The 19,398-nt window shown below is 40.5% G+C and overlaps 1 protein-coding gene across 3 annotated transcripts in view; it reads right to left on the bottom strand.

Annotated features, from left to right (window-relative positions):
- LOC124139068 (pleckstrin homology domain-containing family G member 5-like) overlaps positions 1-19,398 on the bottom strand; it is a 242,894-nt gene that overhangs the window by 162,875 nt on the left and 60,621 nt on the right. For 2 of the 3 annotated variants that reach the window (XM_048394169.1, XM_048394167.1), the window contains one exon: positions 44-102. In XM_048394169.1, coding sequence (XP_048250126.1) covers positions 44-102 — 59 coding nt within the window. Of the gene's footprint in view, positions 1-43; positions 103-17,203; positions 17,360-19,398 lie in introns of those variants that run through there. The other variant, XM_048394168.1, reaches the window with a different exon arrangement.

Raw genomic sequence — 19,398 nt, 5'->3', positions numbered from 1 at the left:
CTCAGAATCCCTACTGTTTATAATAAGGAGGTAAATTACTTACCCGGACTGCTCTCAGACTGTCTGGGCATGTCGGACTCTGGCATAGCATGTCTTCCTCATCTGTTGAGAAACAACACACAATAAATTACATGGACCGTCCAACACAAACAAGTGATGTTATCCAACGTCTCACTGAAGTCAAATCAGTGTGACTAACATATTGATTGTATAAGAAACATCATACACAATGACTTAACATGAGAAGCATGATGTTTGTGTGTGAAATTCAATACCGCTACAGTGAGATGGATGTCTCTTAATCCACATCAGTAACAAGTCTTAAACCAACACATTCAACACCAGGTTGACGGAAGCACCAGTAAAATATCCTCAATGAAGGACCACACAACCCTACAACATTTCTACATAAAATCACCCAAGGTGAGGTGAAATGGGATTTAACGTTCAAGATTATTGCACTTATTTAGCGACATGAGGTACCATGGTGCAGTTTAACATGATCACCCCACTCAGACTCTGAGCCGACCAGTCCTTGTTTTAGCCCCTAAATGCCGAGCAACTGACAAGGTAACAACAAATACCATCTTTTAACTTCTTTTGGTATGATGGGGATGGGGATCGAACCCCGGACCTTCCGCTCTCCAGTCAGACGCTCTACCACTAGACCACGGAGGCGGTCCTAAAATTACTACAAAACATTGTGTGCGTGTGGTTTTCTGTCACTGTTAGCTATATTTCAGCAATATCATTGCAGGGGACACCAGAAATGGGCTCCACAGATTGTAACCTCATGGAGAATCAAACCCGGGCCTTCAGAAGGATGAGGGAATGCTTTAACCACTGGGCTACCCTACTGCCCTCAAGAGCATCACCCACTACACAGATTTCACAATGACGTCAAGGACATCAACCAACATAAACACACTTGCATAAGACACAGAAGTGACAACAAACAGATCATTAAAATTTAAGGTAATGCGGTAAAGTTGGCCTCAATGTCGCGTCCAAGATTACTGCATTTATATAGCGACGTGCGGGCAATACTATGCCGCAGTTTAACATGAATACCCCACTCAAATACAGTATACTCTCTCCGAGCCCCATAATGCCTAGCACCAGGCAGGGTAACAACAAGTACAACTTCAACATCTTTTAAAATGATGCAGCTGGGAATTGAACCCCGGACCTTCTGCTCTCCAGACTGACGCTCTACAACTAGACCATGGAGGTCCATCAAATGAACCAGATCATTGTTGTAAAAAATAAGTAATATTAAAAAATAAGGAATCTCATGAGGAGTGTTTAGGAACATAGCATTCTCTAAGGAAGATTCCAGAGATGTGTCCAGGTCTATCCACAACACCATGGAGGTGGTCAAGTTATTTAGTCTGATGAGACAATGTGTTGGCCACAAGCCCCAATTAGTTACACTTGTCAGATAAAATCACATCCTAAAAATTAAAACAACATTGAAAATATAAACAAAACATACCATCCATCTTGTCTCTCAAGCAATGATATAATTAGTCAATAGGAAGTTAATGTACGAAACATCATGTGGTGTATTCTTCACATCATACGTGATACTGCATTCTTGACAACTCCTACCAACACCCGTCTCAATTTCAGAGTTTGATGCTGAGATATAAACACCTCTGAGGTAAATCGCGATTTCAAACATTCGGCATCGGAGGCCAGGGTTCAGTATTGAGCAATACTGGCAAGGGGCTTATCGTGAGCTACGTCCTGCACGTTACTGAAACCGGCAACTACAACTACCAACTGCACTTGATGACCCACACACCCTCCCTCCTGTGCCTGTCACCGGAAAATCCATATCAATATGCACATCCTTGTTTAGGATGGTGATAGAAACTGATGCACTTGATTTATGTAATCCTCAAGTCCATTGAGAACATGGCCGAGAAAGTGTTGTGTCATGCGGGGTCTTCAATGTGGAAGTCTCCTATAAATGTCCTGTAAGTGCCCACACAACATACTATTGCTGGTATTATATCGCTCGCGTAGGCATATTTATTATGATATTATTGTTCAACATTTTATTTTCGGAAAAAGAGCCAGTAGTTAGTTTGCAAAACTCTGTTTAGTGCTAAATTGCCCCTTCAACAAGAGAGAGGTTAATGGTTCGATCCCCGGCCACGTCACACGCAAAGACGTTAAAAATGGTACCCATAACCCTGAATTGGTGCTAGCACTATAAAACCGGCATTAGTCGAGACTTGTACCAGCTACACAGGAACAGACACACTCACTCACATTCACACTCACACAGACACACACAATCACATTCACACTCAGACAGATACACACACTCAAAATCACACTCAAAAAGACACACACAATCACATTCACACTCACACAGACCCAGACACTCACATTCACGCTGACACAGACAGACACACACAATAACATTCACACACAATCACACTCACACAGACAGACACACACAATCAAACTCACAGACTCACATTCACACAGACACACACAATCATATTCACACTCACACAGACATGCACAATCACACTCAGATTCACACAGACACATTCACACAGACACACACAATCACAGGCACACACAATCACATTCACACTCACACACTCACATTCACACAGACATGCACAATTACACTCAGATTCACACAGACACATTCACACAGACACACACAATCACACTCACACAGACACACACAATCACACTCAGATTCACACAGACACACAATCACACTCACACAGACACACAATCACATTCACACAGACACACACAATCACATTCACATTCACACAGACACACACAATCATATTCACACTCACACAGACATGCACAATCACACTCAGATTCACACAGACACATTCACACAGACACACACAATCACAGACACACACAATCATATTCACACTCACACAGACATGCACAATCACACTCAGATTCACACAGACACATTCACACAGACACACACAATCACAGGCACACACAATCACATTCACACTCACACACTCACATTCACACAGACATGCACAATTACACTCAGATTCACACAGACACATTCACACAGACACACACAATCACACTCACACAGACACACACAATCACATTCACATTCACACAGACACGCACAATCACACTCAGATTCACACAGACACACAATCACACTCACACAGACAGACAATCACATTCACACAGACACACACAATCACACTCACACAGACACACACAATCACATTCACATTCACACAGACACGCACAATCACACTCAGATTCACACAGACACACAATCACACTCACACAGACACACAATCACATTCACACAGACACACACAATCACATTGCCACTCACACAGACACACAGTGTTATGTAAGTGCAGTAATCTTGAATGTGACGTTTCACATCTGACCCACTGAACAGACTAATCCCCATTCCACTGTCAACACACTGTGTCCAGACACACGTAATTATGTGTCATTTATCTTTGTTGGATGCTTGTTAATGTATTCTCTGTGTATTATTTACTTCAAGCAACCACACAACCGCATATTACATTGTCCATGAAACCATTGGGCCAACCAGCTGGATAACAGAGCTACAGTTAAGCAGCGCATTTGCGTAAAATACCCCCCTAAAATATTCAAAACCCAATTACTCTCAATTAACTTGTGTACAGAAACGCATGCATTAAATGAAAAACTCAAATGTATAAAAACGGCATGTGTAAATACCCAATGAAGCCTTTTCAGCATGCGTACAAAGGAGCTTATTTCCGAAACACAATTACCAGCTAATCTATTTACCGAGTCAAGCCTATATATTTAGAACAGTATACATCTAAATCATTATTTCATTTCTTTTTAAATCATAAAATGTTCACTAATTTGGGGAAAAACCCAATAGAGTGATGAACAGATGAGTGAAATAACATTGGTTTACCAATGAAAAATGTAATAACCCAATTAAACTAATTGAGTAAAAACTCAATTGCTCAAAAAGTTATCTGGAGCTCTGGATATAAAGAAACAAATTCAGCTTCAATTTGTATTTATTTTATGATTGTGGTTTTGGTTGGTCAAACCCATTAACCCAAAGTAAAACAAGCATGAAATACTCATATCCCCTGCCAATATGACATGTCCGGTTGTGTGGAGCACTACCACCATTTTCAGTCAAAGTTTAAGTCGTTGCCATGGAAACTTGAAAAATAATTTTTCCAAAATTCCAAAATCATGAAAAGGCACCTGTTGACCACTAGACCTATCTATGTGCCAAGTTTTGTTAAGATATCTCTCATTGTTTTTAAGTACTGCTTCGGAAACGAAACGTGAAGGATGGATGGAAGGACGGACTGACAAAACCCATTACTATATCCCCCTTCCACCTGGTGGCCGGGAATAAAAACAGGTATCACCTAGGATACCATGAATGAAGCAACGATGGGTACTGATGGTGTGAAGCCCAAGTACACCGAACTACAAGTAGGGGAGATATCTGTGTATGTTCTAGAGAGCATGTTCGCACCAGCTGGCCACTTCCTTCCTGACTCGAGACACAGAAGTGTATCAGAACACAGTCCACACAGATCGCTCCTGTACGACGGGATTTCTCACTGTCTTCCGATTCAACACTATTTCAATATCTTCCTAACGTCTGTTGAATTAAGGATGTTGTAATCGTAAAACTAATCTTCTGTTGTAACTCTCACAGGAAACTGCTGTAGTTATTTTTAGATGTTAAAATTTTTAAAATCATAAAACCATCCAGGGATGCTTCAGTTGGTTGGTTGGTTTGTTGTTTAACGCCGCACTCAACAATATTCCAGCTATATGACGGAGGTCTGTGAATAATCGAGTCCCGACCAGACAATCCAGTAATTGATATCATGAGCATTGATCCACATAATTGGGATCGATGACATGCATCAACTAAGTCAGCAAGCCTGACCACCCGATCCCGTTAGTCGCCTTTTATGACAAGCATAGTCACCGTTTACGGCAAGCATGGCACTGAAGACCTATTCTACCCCGGAATCTTCACAGGTCAGGGGATGCTTCAGAGAAAGTTGACTACTGGGAAATATATAATTACTTTTTTGTTGAAAAAGACTGACAAGTACCGGTACCTAATTAAGGTACTTAGGCAGGGTCGATTTAAGGAACTTGATTTAAATTGGCACAAGGTGCATATTGACATGAAAACCTAGTCGCACCAGACAAAGCCAGGTCGTATCCTGTCCTACAAATTTATCAATGTTGAAACACAGGCCGGTCTGCTGCCAGTGTCACATAAATTAATGACAGATTGCTGTAAAGTGTAATAGGAACAAGCGTTCAAAATACTGAGGTATCTACAGTTTTATGACATCAAGCCCCAGGAAGCATGACAAATTACACGTAACACAGTGAGTGAGTGAGTTTGATTTTACGCCGCTTTTAGCAATATTCCAGCAATATCACGGTGTGGGACACCAAAAATGGGCTTCACACATTGTACCCATGTCGGGAATCGAACCCGGGACTTCGGCGTGATGAGCGAACGCTTTAACCACATGGCTACCCGACTGCCCCACACGTAACACAGGAATGAGGGATGTAGTATGGTAAATTAAGCTTAGAAGTACTGGTGAGGTGAAATGGGGTTTAACGTCGCGTCCAAGATTATTGCACTTATATAGCGACGTGCATGTGTGTGTGTGTGTGGCTGCTTGTACTAGTCCGGACTGATGACGATTTATAGTGCTAGCACACTGAGATACCATGCCGAAGTTTAACATGAATACCCCACTCAGACACAGTATACTGACTCCGAGACGACCAGTCCTTGTTTTAGCCCCTTAATGCCGAGTGCCAGACAGGGTAACAACAAGTACCTTCTTTTTAACGTCTATTGGTATGAAGCGGCTGGGGATCGAACCCCAGACCTTCCGCTCTCCGGTCGGACGCTCTACCATTATTTGAAGTATTGAGTGTGTTCAAAAGTTGATGTTGTGTAGAAATGTAAGGGTTAGTCACATGCAAGTACGAGGCTAGTATCAATCCTTTTTCTAGTTAAGTGGAATCTACCTACAGACAGCCAACTATATAAAAGCATCTATCAGGGGTTTTCTCGTTAAGTGGAATCTCCTTTAGGAAAGCCTACTGTGTTTTTCTGGCAAATTAACCCATTAATTCACCTGTGACTCAAAAGTTTTTATTAGGACGGTAAGTAGTTGTCATTTATAGCACCTTTTAACCTCCAAATTGATAAACCCTACCCTACATTTACAAACCTACTTATAAGCTGGTGTTTAGTCAAGGCATACTATCCAAACCTCAATTATTCTTTCACAAATAAAACCAATCCAATCATTAAAACGAGACATCTGTTTTTGCAGTTTAACTTATTGTCTTGCAGTTTAACCCTATAGAAACCTATTGTCTTGCAGTTTAACCCTATTGTAACCTATTGTCTTGCAGTTTAACCCTATTGTTACCTATAGTCGTGCAGTTTAACCCTATTGTTACCTATTGTCGTGCAGTTTAACCCTATTGTAACCTATTATCTTGCAGTTTAACCCTATTGTAACCTATTATCTTGCAGTTTAACCCTATTGTAACCTATTGTTTTGCAGTGTAATCTATTGTCTTGCAGTTAAACACTTTGGTCTTGCAGTTTAACCCTATTTTAACCTATTGTCTTGCAGAGTAATCTATTGTCTTGCAGTTAAACACTTTGGTCTTGCAGTTTAACCCTATTTTAACCTATTGTCTTGCAGTTAAACCTATTGTCACCTATTGTCTTGCAGAGTAATCTATTGTCTTGCAGTTCAACCTATTGTATATATAATTTAATTGTGGGTTGCATTTGGTAGAGGAATAAATGGTGCCTATCAGATATTTTTTTCCATTTTTGTTTCTTTTAATGTTGGCTGAATTCATATGCTATCTTGTTTATGAAGTTTTCACTTAACATGCCATATTTGTCAGAGTTAAAGATTATCATGTTCAGATATTATACTTTTCACTTTTCAATTTTTCACCCATAAAGTGAATTATGACCTCCTCCCTTCACATACTGACCTTGAGATACAGATTTGAGCCACAGAAACTAGCCCAACACTGAAATCTTCTCTGTTGAAAGATAATTCCCATCCAAGTCATGTCATGTCTTCCCACTTTCCTTTCACAATACTGAATAGCCTATGTTTTCCCATGCATTCCACAAGCACTCCAGCTACAGTATTATGTGACTGTCAACACTGCACACACACTGATGGCACAACCTGCTGTGAGGTATAACACTGTATTCAACACTTTTATGATCTCATTAGTGAGGACCGGGTAATACTGGGATTTACACAATGTCCACGACCTCTCTCACCTTGCAGACATGTAATAAACACAACAGTAAGCCAAACTTTCATTGATGTTTTCGTCACATTTACTCCTTGCGAGCTCAACTAGAGCAATTCAAACACGGAAAACAGCTGTATTGTACTTGTGCTTAAGTGGCATTTTGAAGGTAATGAAATGTAAAGAAGCGCAAGTGATTGTATGGGACAGCAACAACAAAAAACTACAGTGTAAAGATATAAAAACAACATTTACCGCTTTGGTTAAAAATGTATCACATTTCAATCCATCAAACTTCAGTGAATGTCAGGCCATTAGACAGGTTTGATGGCTCGTTAAATAACATCAATTACTCCAAGTTGTCAATGACAATCGGGGAAGTTTTCAGCACAGGTGCATTGAGTTCACAACATTGGATCGCAAGGGTTAAAGAGTCTCTGCTTGAGTGAGTGAGTGAGTTGGGTTTTATGCTTCTTTCAGTATTATCTGAGCCATATCATAGGTACAGCATGAAAGGGATTCAGACATTGTACACATGTGGGGAATCGAACCCAGGCCTACAAGGTGACAAGTCTAAACCATTGTCCCAAAACTCGGCTGGAACTAATTCCTGATAACTGAAGGGGTGTTTGTTTGTTTGTTGTTTAACGCTGCACTCTGAAATGTTCCAGCGGTCTGTAAATAATCCAGTCTGGTTCACACAATCCAGTGATCGATATCATGAGCACTGTTCAACGCAATTAGGATACAATGACATGCATCATGGGTTGCTTGAGACCTATTCTATAAACCAGATCTTCACGGGTACAAAGTGAGTGAGTTGGGTTCAGTGCATTGCACGATTCCAACTATATCATGACCATGTGTTCATGCATCTCTATCAAAAAGTGATGGTACCAGGTAAAAGTGCACCACCAGGGGCACCCATCACAAACACATGCAAAGGTAAATCAATTATTCACCTGCAAAAACACGGGAACACCTGGTACAAGTCAAACTTGGGAATTGCATCAGACATCACTTTTGTCACTGATGCGTCAAAAGACATGACAATTTGTGTTCCTTTCTTTCTATACTTAATTAATTACATTGTGTACAGAGTACAACCGAGTAAGCATTTTGAGATTTAAAATAAAATGCAATATTTTTTTAGATGTATATAACGATTTTAAATATAGGCTTGACTCAGAAAGTAAATTAGCTCGTAATTGTGATTCGGAAATTAACTCTGTTGTACACATGTTGAAAAAGCTACATTGGGTATTTACGCTTGCTGTTTTCAAACAATTGAGTTTTTAATTTAATGCATGCGTTTCTGTATGCAAGTTTATTGAAAGTAATTGGGTTTTGAATAGTTTTGGGGGGTATTTTACGTAAATATGCAGCTTATCTGTAGGTCTGCAATATCCTTACTTCCAAGGGATCGATGTCGAATGAGCTAAGTGAGCGTGACACAATCAATCAAAGAGTCACTACATGGCCATATGTTGCAGCTGCACATAGTAATACTATAAATAGCAAGTGTGTATTGATATTCCAGCCTACATACCTATGTGAGAGTATCACACTTTATTATGTGACTTACAGGGCATTTTACCCTTGCAACAGCGTTGTGATTAGGGCTGGGACGATACACCAAATGTGCGATCGATACGTATAACGATACCTTACTCACGATCGGATACATATCATGATACTTGCATGGGCTCTTATCTGTGGTGGTAGCCTAGTGGTTAAAGTGTTCACTTGTCACACCGAAGACCCGGGTTCGATTCCTGACATGGGTACAATGTGTGAAGCCCATTTCTGGTTCGCCCGCTGTGATATTGCTGGAATATTGCTAAAAGTGGCGTAAAACCATACTCACTCACTCACTTATCTGTAGTCCGTAAGGCATCTTTGTCATAGACAGGATGGCCAAATACCTGGCACACTGACGGTTTACAGTTGGCAGTGTGAAGTATGGTGCAACGGATGATAATATTTACGTTTTCACTGTTAACTTTCACTTCTAATTACTGTTTAGCATAACAGTTATTAACTCTTTCAACACCAGTCAACCAGAAGTGTTTACTGCTGGGACACCGAGTTCCCAGAGACTCTTGTGTGATAGATGAAGCCAACATTTATCAAAGAAAATACCTGCTTGTAAAATATATTTGCTACTACATGTTATACACCATTTGAAAGGTCTGATCCTATGGTTTATAAATATGAAAGTTATATTTTTCAAATTATTTAAAATAATGCATTTACAACTTAATTAAATTCGTTGTAAATAAAAAATGTACGCCAACACGTTGTTAACATCCAGATTAAGGACCAAGGAAGCGAAAACTTGACGATTTTCGGCAAATATATGATTTCATAATATCCACGTACCTATTTCTGTTTTATTTTCATTGTTTACGTAATTGGAAAATCATTTTAAAAAGAATTATAAATAGTTTCTGTCATCACCCATTTCCCGATAACAGCGACTGTCCGCTCAGTAAAATGAAGAAATACCCCCGTTTTCGAGGTTTCGTATGAATAACACGTTCGTCGAAGAATGGCATATGACACATCGCTGGAAAGCTTATTCCTTCATCTACACGCTCGTAACATCGACTGGTTTTTTTTCGTAGTTATAACAAGCGATTTCATTGGATTAAAATTGGTTTCTAATGACGCTTTCTTGCTGAAATCTGCTACAAGTTTCGTGATTGGTCAATTTTGAGCACGTGACCTAAGGCAGCCAATCAAATTACAGCTGTGATACCAAGCTCGTGTTCGATAAATTACAGAAGTTTGCGAAAGAATTTTGTTTAATCATGTTATTCTGAACGTTTTCAGCAGGAAATCACGATATATATTAAAAATATGGAACTTTGTGAATGTATCGTGCTAGGTAACGAGCTGTGACAAAGATTTTTCATGCATATATTTTTGCATTAAACATCGTGTCCGAGCCGAGAATTCAAGGCGACGAAAGCCGAGATGTCATTTGACTTACATTACACGCGATCGCACGAAAAGATGGAAATAATAACTTAGATGTAAGTTTGATTACTTTTAGATATATTTTTGTTGATTTTATTTATTACTTTGTATAATATATTTAAAGATTTGTTTAAAACGTCTTTATTTTCCTCTTTGACGTGTTCGATGTGGACCCGTTGTCGAAATGTGTGTCCGAGAATTTTATTTTCAATAACATCGCGAGAAATAGTGAATAACTTTTTAATTTAACGATAAAAAATGTTAAATTGAAATGGAATATGTATTTCAGACATTGTGAAATGTGATAGATTTAATAAATGAATGACATTACAGGTAGGTCCATAAAAATATATACTATTTTGACGTGACTACGGCTTGGCCAGATAACCGGCCTGCGGTGTCTGGGGACTCGATGCTTCTTGGCCAGATAACCGGCCTACGGTGTTGAAAGAGTTAAAGCAAACATTTAAGGTAAGATATGACATTTTTCACTAGTGTGGGGGTCACAGTCGGGTAGCCTAGTGGTTAAAGCGTTCGCTCGTCACGCCGAAGACCCGGGTTCGATTCACGACATGGGTACAATGTGTGAAGCCCATTTCTGGTGTCCCCCGCCGTGATATTGCTGGAATATTGCTAAAAGCGGCGTAAAACCATACTCACTCACTAGTGTGGGACTGTGATCGTGATCCACTGTGGCATTTGTGTATCGTTCCACCACTTATGGTGATAGTTCAAAATACTGACCCGTGAAGATTCCGGGGTAGAATAAGTCTTCAGCAACCCATGCTTGCCGTAAGACGCGACTATGCTTGTCGTAAAATGCGACTGGCGGGATCGGGTGGTCAGGCTTGCTGACTTGGTTGATGCATGTCATCGTATCCCAATTGCACGGATCGATGCTCATGATGTCAATCACTGGATTGTCTGGTCCAGACTGGATTATTTACAGACTGCCGTTATATATAAAGCTGGAATATTGCTGAGTGCGGCATTAAACAACAACTACACAAACAAACAAAACTTCAATCAAGGAGTATTCCGGATCAGATTGAAAGCAATGCCTGGCAGTAGTTTTATGATGGTATCAACAGTGAGTGAGTGAGTATGGTTTTACGCCGCTTTTAGCAATCTTCCAGCAATATCACGGCGGGGGACACCAGAAATGGGCTTCAAACATTGTACCCATGTCGGGAATCGAACCCGGGTCTTCGGCTTGACGAGAGAACGCTTTAACCACTAGGCTACCCGACCGCCCTTGGTATCAGTAGGGAATATAAACATCAACACCAGATAGAAACCTGTCTCGATTTAACCAAATTGTTAATTGGATCACTGAAAATTGGTAATGACACCAGGTGTTCATCGAAAGGGTAAGCATGTCCTGCCCGGGCATGACATCGATGCTGACTTGACATTTCAACTTGTCATTGATGTATGGATGGACAATTGTGATGCATTGATAGTTCAACCCTATTAAAGTAACATGATGTTCAAATAAAAAACAGTTGTTAATTTTCCAAATTAAACATAATAACAAGTATTTGTCACAGAATGACGAAATATCCCCCGCCTGTACACCATAGTACCAAATATGAAGACAATCCAGCGATTAGTTCTTGAGATATTGTGGCAACACCGTTTTCCAACTCCAAAAGCAGATTTGCCTGCTGTGACCTTGACAATAGGGTCAAGGTCACCAAAACCGACTGGTGTCTGCGGTGTCTGTATATACACCATAGTTCCAAATATGAAGACAATCCAGTGTTTAGTTCTTGAGATATCGCGGCAACACCGTTTTCCAACTCCAAAAGCAGATTTGCCTGCTGTGACCTTGAAAATGGGATCAAGGTCACCAAAACCGACTGGTGTCTGCGGAGTCTGTATATACACCATAGTTCCAAATATGAAGACAATCCAGTGTTTAGTTCTTGAGATATCGCGGCAACACCGTTTTCCAACTCTAAAAGCAGATTTGTCTGCTGTGACCTTGAAAATTGGATCAAGGTCACCAAAACCGACTGGTGTCTGCGGAGTCTGTATATACACCATAGTTCCAAATATGAAGACAATCCAGTGTTTAGTTCTTGAGATATCACGGCAACACCGTTTTCCAACTCTAAAAGCAGATTTGTCTGCTGTGACCTTGAAAATGGGATCAAGGTCACCAAAACCGACTGGTGTCTGCGGAGTCTGTATATACACCATAGTTCCAAATATGAAGACAATCCAGTGTTTAGTTCTTGAGATATTGCGGCAACTAACAGGTGGGATGTACGGACGTACGTACGGACGGTCGTGAATACTATATCCCCCGCTTCGCGCTTTCGCGCGGCGGGGGATAAAAAGAAGCCCAGTGACTCCTCATTTTCAGAACTGCAGTAATCTCAGTAAGACTTGCCAACTATTATAGACTTGCATGGGCTTTATTGGCTATATTTGTTTCAGGGTCTGATAGACAGACTAAGCTGACCATATGAACGAATCTCTGTCTTTTTGTACTTAAGTGGAATCTACTTAAGGGAAGCCAACTATGTTTTTCTGGCAAATTAACCCACTAATTCACCTGTGACCCAAAAGTCTTTACAAGGACTGTAAGTAGTCATTTATAGCACCTTTTAACCTCCAAATTATAAAGATAAACTCAACCATAAACTATTAACCTACCTGTATCGACAGTTCAACAATCGTTACAACCCTATTAAAATAACACAATGTTCAGATCGTGAGGAGTGTTTGGTTCGACGTTACATTGAACATGACATATAATCCATCACAGCTTGTCAGTTCAATATTGAGGCATAATCAAACAGGGGGCACGGGTGGCCCAGTCGTCTAAGGCGCCACGATTCGCTGTGCAGAGTTGCGTCCCTTGGGCACGCCAGAAACCTATGATTGTGGGTTTCGAATCCGGGGTTCGCCCCGATTATGTTTCTAGGTTTGTCAGCACCATACCCGTGCTAATTGGTTTCACCGAAATGGTAAACGTCAGAGACCTGCATCACTTCGTGCTTTCCTCCCACATTAAGCTGACACGCTGCGATATAACTGGAATACTGTTTAAAGCGGCGTTAAACCAAACTCACTCACTCACAATCAAACAGACACAAGTCATAGATGTTTACCATTTGGTGGGTAAGTGAACTGGGGTTTTTTACCCCGCTATTAGCAATATTCCAGCAATATCGCGGCGGGGGACACCAGAAATGGGCTTCACACATTGTAACCATGTGTGGAATCGAGCAAGAACACAAGTCTTCGACATGACGAGCAAACGCTTTAACCACTAGGCTACCCGACCACCCTTACCACTTGACGGATGCATGTATTGCAGATATAGTGCTGAACAACCAAGGATCTTTATCACCTTCGCTTGAATTCTCACTCATGACACAAATCCTGGCACAGCCAAGGGAGGCAGCTCTGTACAGAAAATTCTTATTCTAGGCCAGTGGGTAAGATGTGCCCCTTTAAGCATAAGGAATATGGTGACAAGTATATTTGGTGCTTCACAAATGAGCTAGAAGAAATCGAAACATTTTCAGTTATTGGAATAGAAACATTAATTGAAACTTGGTCCAGCTCCTCTATGGGTAGGTTCTATTTAAGATTTTCTTTAGGCCTGTATGGGGAAAAGAAAACAAATAGTCTCATGAATACATATTTACTATTCAAATCAATATCCCGAAATGTATGGGTGCATTGAAGTTTGCCTGTGATTGACCTTGACTTTGTTTTATTTCCTCATTTTGCATGCTGACTTCAACAGTGGTGTCAACATAAAGGGCATAACAAACAATTTGATAGAAATTGTTTTGAGGTTATTGTCAGGGTATGAAACTCCCAAAAATTTCAGCCAGATCACAGGACTGGCTAGCTGAAATACTTGCCAGCCCTGACCAAAACCTGCCTGCCCACTATAATCATATGTTTCTCAGGATAATTTAATTAAAAATATGAAAACTGATTGCTTGTAGCATAAGCGCATCGCTAAATGTTTGGTTGTCTAAAAGCTAACGGGGTTTCTTTTTGGTTACATTTTATCATTCATCTTTACATGTGAATGAATGCTTATCATCGGGAAATATTTAGAATATTTTCACCTATGAAATATAACCCGACCGTCGGGCAGGGGGATTTTAAAATCTGGCAGCCCGAGTTAAAATCAGCCCGTCTCGGACGGTCGGGCAGGCAGGTATTTCGAACGCTGTTATTGTACAATTACATTTAGCAAGATTGGATTGTGAGTGAGTGAGTGAGTATGGTTTAACGCCGCTTTTAGCAATAATCCAGCAACATCAGGGCGGGGAACACCAGATATGGGCTTCACACATTGTACCCATGTCGGGAATCGAACCCGTGTCTGCGGCATGACAAGCGAACGCTTTAACCACTTGGCTACCCGACCTCCCCTGATTGGATTGTGATGTGATCGAAATTAGGCAAAAGTACAGAATACGGTTAGGTTTTACAAAAAAGATCCAGTATTTTTTATTTTTGGAAAAGCAATGGACTGTAAAAATGTTAACATTTGTTCTTGTTGTATCTTGCATTAACTGATAAAATCAATCATTATGTATAAATGAAGAGAAACATGCATTATCTTCATAGATTCAAATTATCAAATATGTGTTCAATGACTATTATGGCACAGCAATGTTACCATGGCAACAGTATATTGATGTGTACACAACAATCACCTTGTGCCAGGAGACATCCTAACCTTGGTCATAAGTAGGTCATTTATGCAAGAAGTCAGCTGTGTGTGTTGCACATATCCATTGAAATCCACATTAAATTCAATATTCAATGTAGGACATTAGTGTAAGGACTTAGAAAGACCTCATAGCAGTTCGTGAGTTCGTTCATGAGTTCATGAGTTCTAAGAGTTCATGAGTTCGTTCATGAGTTTGTTTATGAGTGAGTGAGTGAGTGAGTGAGTTTATTCTATTAATTTTAGCTTTTTTTAACAATGTAAACATAAACAAATGCTGGTTTAAGATTGAAAACTAAATTAAGAAAGTCTTGAAATAATAGTTATTAATAACACAAAAAATAAATCAAACCTTAAATACCTTAAATCAAACAGAATTTTGATATGTTTTTTTACTTCATGAAAATTAAGGTGTGAGTGAGTAAGTGAGTTACCAGGGCTTAAACACTGCTTTGAAGGTATTTCAGTGCTTTCACAGTGAATCACCACGGTGTGTGATGCAGGTTTAAGATATTAATACTCTGATGTTGACATTTTGTTGACAAAATCAGGATGAATCTGGGATTCAAACCCACATTTATAGGATCCAGGTACTCTCAAGGGACACAACTCTGTACAGAGAACTGCAGCACCTTACACTGGCCCCCTGCAAAGCACAGGTGCCTGTTCCCCAAAGCAATCGTAGTGCTACGGCTGTCGTAAGTCTATGTTAAAATATAAGAGTTACGATCACTGTAGTGCTATGATCGCTTTGTGGAACAAAGCCCGGGTGTGTAAGTATGATACTGTGTCGGCTCCTCGAGAATTACATTACGCAACACACACTATTAATTCAGATCACAGAGGCCTATTTAATCTGTGTGCTAACTGTCATCAGTTTCATGTAAATATAGAAACACATCAAGATGGAAGATACACAGGGAACAACTGTCTCACAACAATCTGACTGAACCTTGTTCATGAAAAAAACCAACAACTAGTAGGTCAACTGATTATGTTTTGTGTTCTGTTTTCCGTAGGTCTTCCGACGCTTTAACAAATGGTTATGAGTGTGTGAGTTGGGTTTAACGCCGCCTTTAACAGTATTCCAGTTATATCACGGCCTGTCAGCTTAATGTGGGAGGAAAGCCCCAAGTGATGCAGGTTGAAGACATTTACCACTTCGGTGAAACCCACGAGCACGGTATGGTGCTGACAAACCTAGAAACATAATCGGGGTGAACCGGATTGAACCTAAAATTATAGGTTTCTGGCGTGCCAAAGGGACACAACTCTGCACAGCAAATTGTGGTGCCTAAGACCATTGGGCCACTCGTGCCCCAAAAATAATTATGACATTACTCAGGGGAGGTCAAGAATGGTTTCACATGTGATATCATTTTGGGAATCAAACCTGGTCTTTGGGAACAAGCAAGCACCTTAACCACTTACCACTCAAACAGTGTACATGAAATGTATCTATTACATCTAAACTGACCACACATTGAATTAAAACTATAGATCTTACTCTAAACAAGTAAGAACACCCATGTCTCCTATTATCATATAGTCAAACTTTCATCCTTATCAGGAACATTCTGTTGGTTTCGGACCACATTCATTGTAGGAATGAATACAAAAGAAAACATTCTTATAGTTAATCATGTCTGTTGAGTGAGTGAGTGAGTGAGTGAGTGAGTTTTACACCGCTTTTAGCTGAATATTTCAGCAATATCATGGCAGGGGACACCAGAAATGGGCTTCACACATTGTACCCTCGTGGGGAATTGAACTCGGGACTTCGGCGTGACGAGCAATTGCTTTAACTATAGGGCTACCTGACCGCCCCTCATGTCTGTTGAGCTTTATTTGACTTTTTTGAGACGTAAATCACACACATATAACTATTTTCCAACCAGCAAAGCTAATCCGTTTGTAAAAAAAACAACAAGAAATAAACAAGTGTGACCTGATCTCAAATCACAATCATACTGCAGTCTTATTCAAATATTCGCAACAACTATTTTCTAGAGTTACTCACAGAGGTAGGAAGGCAACATGGTGGCTCAGTGGAGGTGCTCCAAGGGAGAATGTGGGTTGACCTGCCAGTAACACAGCGACCTCCCCATGTCAACCCACATCACATACAACATTCAACATTGTGACAAGTCAACAAGATAAACAATTTACCTGACACCTCTGTGGAGTCCATTATCTTGGGTTAATGTGGTGTACACTTACTCCCATATAAACACATGCACACACATGCGGACAGCGTACTCCAGACAGAGAGGAATTGCTGTGACAATCGGAATGACAGTGTATGAGTTAGTCCTGTGATTCACCAACGGAACACCAGATCACTGATGGGTAAGTTCCTTCTGACGATGAATTACTATATGCATTGTACTCTATGACGTCCTCAGGGTTGTTAAAATAGCCATCGCCGCAGCGACCATGGCAATGCGACCACAGGCAGGAAATAGCTTTTGGGATAATTTCATATGGCTGATGACATATGTAGCTACAGTCAGGCTGAATGGGAAATTATATTTCAAATGTACAAGGTTAAAATGTAGGATTTGGCCATAAAGATCAAGAATTTTAATGAGGCAGCTCAGCTGATAGGTGACAGTTCATGTTGTCAAGGTTTAAGGCTGGTGTTTCATTAAAGTGCTCATGGCTGGCTAAAATGTGTTGTCTTGCACAAGATTTGGATCTTGTAAATGTCATGTATGCAAAATTCACTAACACCAAAAGAAAATCAGAATATGAAGCAGAATTTTTTAAATTCAAACCTTTAAGATGGTAAAATATAATAAGTGACATTGAATGTTGTGTTATGCTGTGTCAATCCAGCTACATATTATACAGCTATATATTATGTTTTTATTAGTTTGTGGTTTTGTGCTGCACTCAGCAATATTCCAGCCATATGACAGTGGCCTGTAAAGAATTGAGTCTGGATCAGACAATCAAGTGATTCATTTTGTGAGCACGATCCATGCTGATGAGTGAGTGAGTGAGTGAGTTTGGTTTTACGCCGCTTTTAGCAATATTCCAGCAATATCACGGCGGGGGGACACCAGAAATGGGCTTCACACATTGTACCCATGTCTGGAATCGAACCCGGGTCTTTGGCGTGACGAGCGGACGCTTTAACCACTTGGCTACCCGACCGCCCCCCCATGCTGATGACACGCTATCAGCCAAGTCACTGAGACTGACCACCTGATCCATTTGGTCGCCTCTTGTGACCAGCAAAGGTTGCTGGGACCTACATTCTGACCTGGAATCACCATGGAGATCCAGCTATATTATGTATGCTCTACATTCTGACCTGGAATCACCATGGAGATCCAGCTATATTATGTATGCTCTACATTCTGACCTGGAATCACCATAGAGATCCAGCTATATTATGTATGCTCTACATTCTGACCTGGAATCACCACGGAGATCTGGCTATATTAAGTATGCTCTACATTCTGACCTGGAATCACCATGGAGATCCAGCTATATTATGTATGCTCTACATTCTGACCTGGAATCACCATGGAGATCCAGCTATATTAAGTATGCTCTACATTCTGACCTGGAATCACCACGGAGATCTGGCTATATTAAGTATGCTCTACATTCTGACCTGGAATCACCACGGAGATCCAGCTATATTATGTATGCTCTACATTCTGACCTGGAATCACCATGGAGATCCAGCTATATTAAGTATGCTCTACATTCTGACCTGGAATCACCATGGAGATCCAGCTATATTAAGTATGCTCTACATTCTGACCTGGAATCACCATGGAGATCCAGCTATATTAAGTATGCTCTACATTCTGACCTGGAATCACCACGGAGATCCAGCTATATTAAGTATGCTCTACATTCTGACCTGGAATCACCATGGAGATCCAGCTATATTAAGTATGCTCTACATTCTGACCTGGAATCACCATGGAGATCCAGCTATATTAAGTATGCTCTACATTTTGACCTGGAATCACCATGGAGATCCGGCTATATTATGTATGCTCTACATTCTGACCTGGAATCACCATGGAGATCCAGCTATATTATGTATGTTCTACATTCTGACCTGGAATCACCATGGAGATCCAGCTATATTAAGTATGCTCTACATTTTGACCTGGAATCACCATGGAGATCCAGCTATATTAAGTATGCTCTACATTCTGACCTGGAATCACCATGGAGATCCAGCTATATTAAGTATGCTCTACATTCTGACCTGGAATCACCATGGAGATCCAGCTATGCTCACATCAAGAAAATCAGTGGTTGATCAAAGCATGATCAAAGCTGCCCACCACTGGGTCACGATGACACAGGTGAGGTGAAATGGTGTTTCACGCTGC

Source organism: Haliotis rufescens, unplaced genomic scaffold (assembly GCF_023055435.1).
Source record: "Haliotis rufescens isolate VD_foot unplaced genomic scaffold, xgHalRufe1.0.p SCAF_13, whole genome shotgun sequence".
NCBI lineage: Eukaryota > Metazoa > Mollusca > Gastropoda > Lepetellida > Haliotidae > Haliotis > Haliotis rufescens.
The sequence above is the reverse complement of the archived record's forward strand: the minus strand, read 5'-3'. Positions and strand labels throughout refer to the sequence as shown.